Here is a 12352-nt window from a genome sequence, read left to right on the forward strand (position 1 = left end):
CATTTGGCACATCCTCCAGGGTACTCTCTTTTTGATTACTGTATTACCTCACACGGTCGTCCAAGGGTTCGAATTAAACTCTGCCAACAAGCAACAAACCAACCAGAAAACAGAGCCCAAGTCCTTTACGGCGGCGGGAGAGAGGGAAATCCCTCCTCTCGGCAGCGGCGGCGGACGAGAACCTCCGGCCACCAGGAGGAGGCAGCTCCGCCCCGCCAACAAACTTCTCCATTTAGCCCTTTTTTTGTCTCCGGCCGTGGACCGCCGAAGGGGTATGTGTGTGGAAACCCGCTTTACTAGTCGGTCCTGAAGAAAGACAAACCTACAGAAGTTCTCTCTCTCTCTTTGGTCGCACTTTCGGCTCCTCTTCCCTGGTGCCTACTCTGAGCACAACCAGCCCAGGGAGCAACGAACACGTCTGAAGAGCGTCCGGGGAGCGCCAGGTAATCGCCCTGCAGACTCTGCCCGTCTTTTCTCTCCCGTGCGCCCGCGTGTTTATCCCAAGCCTTGGCCAGCCTCGCCTGCCTCCCGCCTTATCGGGGAACCACACGGCATCCCCCCCCTCCCCGGCAGCGTGTCTCTCCTTTCAGAAGCCTTTGTCCCTCCGGTCAGTTTTTCCTCGTTTTACGTCCTTTAAAAAAAAACCCTCGTTATTTTCCCTTTCGTCTTCTACTCTCTGAGGTACCTCGCGCACGTGTACAGGAGAGATACCGTAACTGCCCAGAGCAGGAAGCCGCCCCGTCCCGGTTTCTGGAGCCGGCCCAACGAGTTTTGAGAATTAAATGAAAAAGAGAGAGCGCGCGCACCGAGGAAAAGGGCGCCCAATTGCACCCAAACGGGACGCCCCCAACTCCGCCTCCTTGCCGCCTTTTGAAACAGCCGCTCTTTGCGAGCTCGGTTGTGGGTCTTCCGTGTTGTGTGGAGGTGTGTCCACATCCTGTCACGGCGGCGCTCTCGAGCCCGTCTTCCGGCGAGCTGCAAGACGGAGAGTTCAGATGAAGTCGGGAGGGACCCGCGGGGTGTTGAGTTGCAGGTTCCCTTCAGCCCTGGCTCCCCAGCCAGCAGGGGAGGGAATAATGGAAATTAGTTGCAGCCCAAGAACATCTGTTTTCGTCCCTGATTTAGGGGGCTCCCCTGTTGAATTCCAGCCTGCTGCGGAACTCTGAAAGGCGCAAAAGCCAAAAGAGGCGTCTTGTGCCCTGAGGGATGGCCTCGTGACCTGAGATCTCATCTCCGAGATCTGTCCAAGCTTTTATAATGTACAAGAAGGCACAGGACTTGATTTGTATAATAAGTGTTGGGAAGTTGGTTGTCCTGAGTAAATGATGTATTTAAACTCCCCCAGGAGTAGTTGGGAGTCTGTTGCTTCTTAAGGAAATACAATATGGTTTGCAATTTTACTCTAAGGAAAACGTTATAGTCACTGCCGGTGATTGTGGATTCCCCTGTGTGTGACTGAACATCAGTAAATTTTGGTCTCTGAAATCAGACTCCGTTTAAAGGAGCTTGCTGAGGGATATATTTTCTTCAGTTGAGCTGTTGCTGCATGATTCATACAGATGGGCTGGAGCATGTTGCAGACTGTGGAGAATTCAACCTTGTGCATTCCTAATTCCGAGATCCAAAAACGGTTTTGGTTATCAATCTGTGTATCAATTATGGCAATTACATTGTTGACCATAATCTTGGTACTGGAATGGGCTGAAGATGTATATTAGGCAATGTCTCTGAAGTGTTTGAAATGTGAGAGGCCATGTGTGTGTGTGTTATGTGCCATCATGTCACACCTGTCTTATAGGTATCCTACAAGGATTTTCAATGTTAGTGAGATATTTATGGAGTGGTTTTACTAGAGCCATACACAGCCCAGTGAGATTCCATAGCCAAACAAACATTTGAACACAGATCTCCATCCTAGTCCATCACTCTTAGTCAACTACCCTTCACTGAGAAACCTCGGATCACATTACGTGAGAGTGCTGACAGAAACTGAACTGAAAGGATACCTTTTTGTCAATTTATGGCTAAGGAGAGCTTTGTGTTTAGTAATTTACAGTTATATTTAAGAATCAGAGTTTCGAATTCAGTACTTCCTGGCCTATGACCTTTTGTTTTTGTAAGCGGGAAGTGACTTATAGCAGCTTTTCTTTGGCTTGCAAAGTAAGTGAAGCAGGGTGAATTTGATTTAAATCAAATTGATTTGAATCACGATTTTAGTCACATTTTAAAAATTTTAATAGATTTTTAATGGTTTAAATAAAAATTACATTTAATTGTGAATTAAATTAATTTGATTTTTAAAAATCATTGATTTTTATACACCATGAAGGATTGGTTTTATATGTGCCATCTCACCAGTAAGCTTCTATGGGTGAGCAGGGATTCGAACCCTGAGTTGCAGTCCATTACAGTGGTGCCTCGCTTGACGAGGCTAATTTGTTCCATTCGAATTGCTATTAAGCGAAATCCTTGTCAAGCGAAACGACAAAGCCCATTGAAATACAGTGGGGTCTCTACTTAAGAACGTTCCTACTTAAGAACAATCCAACTTAAGAACAGCTCCATTTGCTAAATTTTGCTTCTACTTGAGAACAGAAATCCAAGATAAGAACAGGAAAAAAAAAACTTTCCTGCTCTTTTTTTAGGTCATCTTAGGTTTAAAAAAAAATCTCCCCCTAGTGGTAGAGTACGTATTAACCAGCTTTGCATTAGTTCCTATGGGAACTAATGCTTCAATGTACGAACGCACCTCTACATAACCAAAAAAAACAGCCAGAACGGATTAATTGGTTTTCAGTCCATTCCTATGGGAAATTTTGCTTCAACTTAAGAACGTTTCAACTTAAGAACACCATTCCAAAATGGATTAAGTTCTTAAGTAGAGGTTCCACTGTAGTTTCTATGGACGGAAAAGAGCAGATACGGATTAAATGGTTTTCAATGCATTCCTATGGGAAATGCAGATTCAACATAAGAACTTTTCAACTTGAGAACCACCTTCCAATACGGATTAAGTTCTTAAGTAGAGACCCCACTGTACATTGAAAACCGGTTCAATGTGTTCCAATGGGCGAAATACCTCAGCGTCCAGCGAAGATCCTCCATAGGGTGGTCATTTTATAGTGACTGTAATGCAAGTAATCTGTCCTAAAGCACAGCAGGGAGCCGTTTTGAAACCCGACGATCAGCTGTTTTTGAACGTCGTTAAGCGAAAAATCGGTTCCCAAAGCAGGGATTAAAAGCCCATTTAGTCATTGCAAAAAACTAATCGTCAAGTGATTTCCTCGTCTAACGAGGTAATCGTCAAGCGAGGCACCACTGTACTCTGTGCACTACAATACCCTGGGTATCCTGTGGTCTTTTTTGCAGCCTAACAATTTAGTAAGCCGTCTGTAAAATATTTTCCCAAATATCAGCAAGTGGTAATAGGACCTTTGCCATTAAACTGCAGAAGAAGGAATCTTGAGGTATCACAAAGATTTAAGATCTTAAGACTCAAAAAATGTAAACACTTGGAAGTATGTGCCACTGAGCCCAAGGGGGCTTCCTTCTGAATAAACATTATAAGGCAGTATGCTAAGAAACCTGTATCTCTTAGATTTTATTTATTTCCTTTAATTTTCTTTCTGTGCTGCCTCTCTAGCAAATACGAGACCCACTGTGAGTCACAAATTATTAAAATGCAAACCAGTTAAAACACAATAAGTGAATTATTACACTAAAACAATCACCCTGTTTCCCCGAAAATAAGACTTAACCTGAAAATAAACCCTAGTATGATTTTTTCAGGACGCTCGAAATATAAGCCCTACCCCAAAAATAAGCCCTAGTTAAGTGCAACCCTGCCCTCCACCATTGTGAAGCAACCAGAAGATGACATGACTATAAAGTAAAACATCCCCTAAAAATAAGCCCTAATGCGTTTTTTAGCCTTTTGTTTCTGATCATGGGGCATTCTTGGCAAAGATACTGGAGTGGCATTGCCAGTTCCTACTCCAGGTGGATTGCGTTTAGTCGGAACTCTCCAGTATGTCCTGTCCGTCTTGGGTGTCCCTGCACGGCATAGCCCATAGCTTTTCTGAGTTACTCAAGCCCCTTCGCCACGACAAGGCAGCAATCCATGAAGGGGTAAGGAGGTGAGGAGGAATTAAAGAACCTTGTAATGAGGGTGAAAGAAGAGAGTGCAAAAAATGGTCTGAAACTCAACATCAAAAAAACTAAGATCATGGCCACTAGTCCCATCACCTCCTGGGAAATAGAAGGAGAAGATATGGAGGCAGTGACAGATGTTATTTTCCTGGGCTCCATGATCACTGCAGATGGAGACAGCAGCCACGAAATTAAAAGACGCCTGCTTCTTGGGAGGAAAGCGATGACAAATCTTGACAGCATGTTAAAAAGCAGAGACATCACCTTGCCAACAAAAGTCCGAATAGTCAAAGCTATGGTTTTTCCTGTCGTGATGTATGGAAGTGAGAGCTGGACCATAAAGAAAGCAGACCGCCGACGAATTGATGCCTTTGAATTGTGGTGCTGGAGGAGACTCTTGAGAATCCCCTGGACTGCAAGGAGAACAAACCTATCAATTCTAAAGGAAATCAACCCTGAGTGCTCACTGGAAGGACAGATACTGAAGCTGAGGCTCCAGTACGTTGGCCATCTAATGAGAAGAAAAGACTCCCTGGAAAAGACCCTGATGTTGGGAAAGTGTGATGGCAAGAGGAGAAGGGGACGACCAAGGATGAGATGGCTGGACAGTGTCTGCGAAGCAACCAGCATGAATTTGACACAACTCCGGGAGGCAGTAGAAGATAGGAGGGCCTGGCGTGCTCTGGTCCATGGGGTCACGAAGAGTCGGACACGACTAAACGACTAAACGAAACAAAATGCGTTTTTTGGAGCAAATATTAATATAAGATCCTGTCTTGTTTTCAGGAAAACATGGTAAACCTACAGTAGTATTAAAATAACTAATTAAAATCACCTTAAAAGCAGTTTAAAATGTATAACACAGCACCCCAAATTAAAACTCTTCACCTCTCACCAGGGGAGGGCGTTCCATAATCTGATAGCAGACACAGAATCAGGTCCTCTCTCATGCCCACCAAATGTGCATGAGAAAACAGTGGAACAAGGGTCTCCTCTGAAGATTTATTAAAGATGCTGGAGCCTTATGGGATAAATGGTGGGAAAAAATAGTCATCATTCTGGCAACCCCATAAGGAATGCAGTAAAATAGTTTCAGTATCATTATGCTTACGTCAACTATGTTCAGGAACATATTAGCTATTGTATGTTTCTAAATCTCTAAAGCAGGAACTTCCAGCCATGAGGTATTGACAGTCACAACATGTGTTTGGAGCAAAAGACAAAGACAAATTGGTGAGACAGACAAACTTCTCAGATCTATAGTTTTCTGCTCCAAGTTTCTTCCTAGATATTTTCTGCACTTCCATTTCCCTCTGACCTCATTGTTTCCAAGTAAGCTGTATCCCATGAAAACTATTAAAGTTCCTCAAATGTTTATTGTTCTTGCACTAGCAAACTACTATGGATGTGCTTTCAGGTAGGCCACTTAACCTCAGTCATTTGTATACAAACTATTAGTGTTTCTGTATGAACATGCGTACATGTGTATCTTTCCATCATTTGGGGGGAAAAACAGCTTGGGAATGTGGGGAATAGTCATTTGGTTCTTTAGCTGCTCTTTTAATATTTTCAGGAAAACAGTCATGTAGAACTGGCTACATAATTTCTGTGCTGCCTCTCTAGCAAATACAAGACCTAAAGTGAGTCAGAAATTATTAAAATGCAAACCAGTTAAAACACAATTAATTAATAAGTGAATTATTACACTACAACTGATAGTTTGGCTAAGACCTGTGAATAGCAAGGAAGGGTGTACAGTCATACCTCGACTTAAGAACTTAATCTGTATTGGGACTGCGTTCTTAAGTCAAAACGTTCTTAAGTCGAAGCACCATTTCCCATAGGAATGCATTGAAAACCATTTAATCCGTATCTGCTGTTTTTCGTTCTTAAGTCAAGGCACTGTTCTTAAATTGAAGCATTAGTTCCCATAGGAACTAATGCAAAGCTGGTTAATCCGTATCTATCACTAGGGGGCGTTTTTTTTAAAATTTTCTTCTTCTTTTGACCTAAGGTGAACTTAGGTCAAAATAAGGGCAGGAAAGGTCTTTCTTTCTTTCTTTCTTTCTTTCTTTCTTTCTTTCTTTCTTTCTTTCTTTCTTTCTTTCTTGTTTTTGTTTTTTTTTTGTTTTGTTTTTTGTTTTGTTCTTAAGTCAAGGCTCCGTTCTCGAATCAAAGCAACTTTTTGCGAACGGAGCCATTCTTAACTCAAATCGTTCTTATGTAGGGACATTCTCAAGTTGAGGTACCACTGTATTTCATCCACTGTTGATAAATATATTATAAATATCTCGTTACAGGGATTCGGTTGTTAAGAAAAACAACTTCATAACTATAATGTAAACCTAGAAAGGTGTCAAACGGCAAGAATTGCAGAAGGGCAGGTGAAATACTGGAAACAGAAAGATAAAATGAGTGCATCTGGAGGAAACTGTGCAAGTCCCACCTCAGCAGAACCGCCTGCTGATTATTTCAAGGAACTGTGGTCCAAACTGAAGGAATGCCACGACAAAGAAGTAAAAGGTAATGCTGTGATTCTTGATCTGCATGTCTAGTGGTGTGTGGAACAATGCTAAATGAAATGTCCCTAAATTTGCAGGTTTGAGAGTTGCACATATTTTTTAAGAAAACAACTGCAGTGCCAACAAAATATTATACTAGTTGATTCATTTTAATAGTCCTTTCTGAGTTTTGAATCTGCTTGTATAGTTGGAGTTCAGCATATTAACACTGTATGTTTACCAAACAAATACAACATAATTAGCTCCTGATCACCTGATTTTATGCCTTGTGTATTCAGTAAACATGTGAGGAAAACATAAGTGATGGTGGATGGGTATAGATTGTAATTGCAGATTAATGTTATCTTATTTCAGTGTGTAGTTTTACAAATGGAACTTTATATATCAGTGTATTGGCAAGCAGATTAATTTTTTTCATGCTTTATCTGAATAAGTCTATCCAATGTTCTATTCGATGTTCTGTTGCTAGTTTTTTTAACCATGAAGTGTGTTAAGCAAGTTTATTATCTTATTGCAAAGAGGTGGTTAATCAGTAAACTAAAATATCTCTGCAGATGGTATGCAAGAAAAGAATAAGTGGATCACACATAAGCTTTATTGGCTATTGTTAATATATGAAATATAGAAATGTCAGGGAAACCACAAGAGAGTCCTGCAATGAATAAATACCATGATGAAACCAATCCCATAGCATAACCTTAAGCATTTTAATTTGAAGTGCATCTGGGTTTAGTCAGATTTATTCTTCTTTAGTAAGTGGGTTGAAATTGCAGCCCCAGTTACTTACCCATAATAAAGTTCCAGAACACGAGATGTGTGAAAGCTACAATAGAAGCAGTATCCAGGAGTCTTGTGCAACTGCAACTGTCCAGGAATGCCAATAATACTAACATACAATATCAGAAGCCAGTGGATGGGGAAATAGCCAACAGCACATTTTACTTATCTAGCTAGCCTATGCTGAGAAGCAGATACAGCTATGTAGTATATTACGAACTTTGTGTAATTATGCTGCTGCCTACTTTATAGCCACTGCTCAGTCTAATAGAAATACTGTGGGCAGTAGCAGTCAAGTTTGAGCATGCAGAAATGTGTAGCCCTATCTTCTGGAATAATTAAAGTACCTCTGTCTAACATATGCTATAGTGTGGCATAAACTGATGTTTGATTATGAGCATCCATGGATTATAGGTATCACCCCCTTTCTAGAAGCTAAGAAGGAATCATAGTATAAGATGGCAAGTTTAATGCATAGGCATTCGTTCTGGTTTCCACAATATGTGTTCTGTATTGAACTGGGAAGGCATCAGGAAGGAAACGCAGAAAATATTTTATATTCCATAGGCCATAAATTAAGTGTATTACATTTATTAGGTTTATCAGTACTGTGATGGTTTTAGATGAAAAGAACATAACCTTTGTACTTCTTGGCTCAGTTTGTTCCGCAGCTGACTTTTTATGGTGGGTGGTATGTCATCAGCAGGGCACATGCTGAGACATCAACAGTAGAGAATTTGGCAATCTTAGGAGTGTCTGTATTATGGAGCCACATAAGAGAAAACTGCTTTTTAACATAATAGGCTGTCTAGTGACTCTTGTAATGTTTAGCAGGAAAAAAAAGAAAACTCAACATTATTTTGGAATTTGAAAAATAAAATCTTGCTGGATAATTTTTGAAAAGACTTCCTGGATACATGTATACTTAGAAATAAATCCCATTGAATCAATTAGGTTTATTTCTAAATACGCGTAATTAAGATCAGCTTTGGGTGTGCCAGTATGATCTTGCCATAAGGCAGATTTTTTCATGCCTAAACCTTTGTGACTGTTTAACACAATGCTTGGTGAAGTTAGATCCTGTGTGATTACATCAAAGACATGCCTGAAGGATAGCTAATTTTTGCGAAAGGTGGGGAGTCTTCCTGTAGAATTGGGTACGGTAATATTTAAGACACATCAAATTCAGACTTGCCTGGACTTCACTTACTTCTGAAGTCTATAAATAAGAATTAAACCTGACTCATGGATGTTTAATTCCAAGTGTCAGCAAAATATATTTTATATGAGACTATAATCAAGGAAGTGAGTGCCTGATGCTTATGTCTAATTGTTGTGCTGTGTCTTTTTCTTGAGGATTCTCTACACAAACCCATACTTACACTAACAAAAAACGGAGAACCAATTTATGTGGTCTAATTTTTTCCCCAGTAATTTAACAGAGCATTGCTGGGGAAAACACAATCAAATAGAGAGTATACTGTGCTTGATGCTGGCCATCTTGACAAAATACAAGCTTTTGTATGTGAAAATGAGCACAGTTGTTTTCTGCTTTGGTTCATTTTTGTGTCTTAAATCAGACAATTCATTATTTTCTGTGAAGAAAACACTGATGGCCAAAATACTTCAGCAAAGTAAGTAACAACTAAAGTCGTACGATTTGAATCAAAGGGACTTACAGAGGAGGTGACTCATCAAATTCCTGTTGATTCAGTGGGCCTACTCTAATGCAACGTACTAGAAAGTGCAGTGAGATTTCACACAACAAACCAATTGCAATGCCAAATTCTGTGTGTTTTTTATCTATTTCCACTATAGGTAGAAGTAATTGAACAGCATGTGCTAACACATTGTTTGTGGATACAGTAATAAGAAATCTGTTTTATTTGCCTCTGACTCTAAACATAGTGCAAAGGCTTCTAAAGTAGAATTAATGGAAGGAGTCTAAATTCTTTCTGTGCAGCTCCTCCCCTTGGTGTTTTCTTTTTCAGTCCAACTTCCTCCACCCGACTCAAGAGACCAAAAACAAGCCAAACTGGTGGAGAAAAAGTACCTAGGGAACTCATTATGAAAGAGAATCAGTGGATGTGGCAGGGTGGATAATCCCCCTTCTCATCCTTCATTTTCCCCAGCAAATGTTCCCATCTTAGTGATGACCAGTAAACATAGCAATATCGAAAGCTATTGTATTCTTACTCAGATCGTTGGTACATCTAGCGGTGTAAGATTTCAGGCGCTTTCATTGTCCAATCTAGAAATACTGGCAGTTGAATCTGTGTAACGCATGCAAATCATGTGTTGTACTCTGAGCTACGACACCTCTCCTGTTTGGTGGAGCTAGCTAATGTCATCTGGATTGATCTAACAATAATTTCTAAGTTAATGTATTCGCGAAGGCTTTCACGGCCGGGATCTAATGGTTGTTGTGGGTTTTTTGGGCTCTTTGGCTGTGTTCTGAAGGTTGTTCTTCCTAACGTTTCGCCCAAAAAACCCACAACAACCAATTCCTAACTTAATTTATTTCAACCCACATTAAACTTGTGATTTTGATGAACTTAAAGAAATAGAGTAATAATAATTTTTGTTTTTACTATGCTTTTAATGTGTTTTGCTCGTGCTTGATTCTTATACGTATGCTTGAAAAGACACAACAGCAGTTGAAAGCAGTTCCTTTTAAACCAGTTCACCTCCATACACTCCACTTGGACTAATCTGATTTCACCAGAAATATCCCAAGTTTTGATGAGTTGGGGATCAAACTGTTTTATTGAAGGAGAATAGGGTGTGAAGGGTAAATATTCTAGACCTCTATAGAGAAGTAATGTTTTTGCAATATTTGTGTATGTAATGGTTTTGGCTTATATGCAACAAAGTGGATGCCAGAATACTAGTTTGATGCTTAAGAATTACTGCATGGAGATTTTAGAAATATTCTGGTGAGTTTAGTTCTTCTGATTTCAGATAAAGGTTTCATAACTGTTTCTTCAGTAGCTGAGGTGTCTTGTGTTACAGTACAAAATGCTGTTCCAGCCAGACTACCTGTTCTTACAGGAGCTTCATTGTTGTACAGTTTCATTCCTTCTGATGGGCGTGGAGAAGGATTAGAGGTCTTAATTCCAGATATCTAAGGGACTTGTCAAATAGCAGCCACATTTTAAGAAAATTTCTTCCTTGGCTGATCGGAATGATCAAGCATAATATGTTTGTGGTGTTGAGTGTTTGTGAGATAAGAGATATCTTTGTATTTCTCTTGTCTTCCCCAATTTTCTTTCGAAGTAGTTTTCATACACTTTCTATTTTGTCATTCTCTTCTAAATGTCCATAGCATTAATCTTTGACTATGACCAGTGTTTTCTAAAACAGAAGACTGAGCATCAATGCTAAAATAAAGATAAATTCATTTATTAAAAATATTAACCACCTTTCTGTCCCTTTGGCTACCTAAAACAAAACAATTATTAAAAAGCTTTTAAAAAAGGTTGAAAAGCTTTATAAATTAAAGGCCACATTATTACAATTTAGACTGACTTTTTGAATGGAATCATACTCACTTAAAAGAAATATGTATAATTTAGAGATGCTAGTGGATCAGTACGTCCCCTTCCACGTCCAGCTGTGTTTTTTTCTAACAAAGAGGAAACTCACTACTTCTTTGTATTTTCTGACAGTCTCTTTGCTAAAGTACAATAACTTTCTGTACAGGGCCGCTGTTGAAGGCAGTTTAAAAACTTTGGGTGATTTAGAATGTGTGGTAATCAGTGCTTTCTCTTCGGAGTACAGTATATAACTGCAACATTGCAAAAGGTTTACTTGCACCTTGAAAGATAAAGTTAATATGGGATAAAATTAACAGTCACAGAGAACAGAATTTTCAGTGGTGGCTCCCCTCTTGCAGAACGTTTTCATTCAGAGTATATTACTTACATTTACTTTTAGTAGAACAGTAAAGATCTTTCTGTGTAGGCAAACTTAAGTCTATGGGTAAAACTGAAGACTGTTCTGATTTTACCTGTTCTGTGTATATTGTGATCTTGTTTAACTTTGAAGAAAAATATATTGTACTTCTTTGGATTATCTTGTATTACTTTGCTGTTACTGGCTTTGAGAACTGAAGCAAATGAGGAACAAATTACTGTATAAATTCTGAAATACATTGTTAAAAATGTAATTCAACTCTAAATTTGTCCATAGTTAATTCTTTAGGAACCTCAGTTTCTATTTGGCCATATTAAAAATACTGTCCTTCATTTAATTGTCAAGCAAAGGGAATTTTTGAAGCAAAATCATTGATTTTTCTGTATTTCCTTCTTAGGATTACTCTTGAAGATATCCAAACTGAAAACTGAAAGGCGTAGGTAAGTATCCACTGATATGAAGGAAATCCTTGTTCAATTTGAAATCATGACATTTATTTCCACATTTTGAAATACATGCATATACATATATATACACACGTGTGTGTGTGTCTTCCCATTTATCATTCCTTCAAAATTTTCTAAATTGTAATGTTGTCATTTCATCTTCAATGTACTGTTACTCATTTCAGATTAAAATTTGTCGGTGAAACTTAGTTTACTTTGTCTTCACTGTATTGTATGTATCTGGTTGCTATAATGCCAATACAGTAGTAAAGTCTAGTTGAGTCAAGCTAATGGGAACTGGAATCTGGCAAAATTTGGAGATGTATATGTTCGCCACCTGTGTTGCATACAATGGCTAGTGCTCCAGTTAAAAATGTTTATTCTAGTACATCTCCATGTTGTATCTAGAGAATGATAAGTTTGCACATACTTTGTACAGAAGCCAGTCTGGATTCCAAAGATTAAGAATTATTAGTTTGATATGGAATGCACTCCAATCTACATAAATTGCAATTGCCACTTGCATTTTAGAATACTGTTTAT

General features: G+C 39.2%; 1 protein-coding gene across 9 annotated transcripts in view; it reads left to right on the forward strand.

Annotated features, from left to right (window-relative positions):
* Window positions 1–235: 235 nt before the first annotated feature.
* Window positions 236–12352, forward strand: part of RBBP8 (RB binding protein 8, endonuclease) — a 44698-nt gene continuing 32581 nt past the window's right edge. For 2 of the 9 annotated variants that reach the window (XM_072998845.2, XM_072998847.2), the window contains exons 1-4: window positions 307–443; window positions 5723–5789; window positions 6450–6672; window positions 11761–11803. In XM_072998845.2, coding sequence (XP_072854946.2) covers window positions 6561–6672; window positions 11761–11803 — 155 coding nt within the window. In that variant the 5' untranslated portion in view covers window positions 307–443; window positions 5723–5789; window positions 6450–6560. Of the gene's footprint in view, window positions 444–5722; window positions 5790–6449; window positions 6673–11760; window positions 11804–12352 lie in introns of all 9 variants that reach the window. The other 7 variants (XM_020785694.3, XM_072998844.2, XM_072998849.2 and 4 more) reach the window with 6 other exon arrangements.

Source organism: Pogona vitticeps, chromosome 4 (genome assembly GCF_051106095.1).
Source record: "Pogona vitticeps strain Pit_001003342236 chromosome 4, PviZW2.1, whole genome shotgun sequence".
NCBI classification, from domain to species: Eukaryota; Metazoa; Chordata; class Lepidosauria; order Squamata; family Agamidae; genus Pogona; species Pogona vitticeps.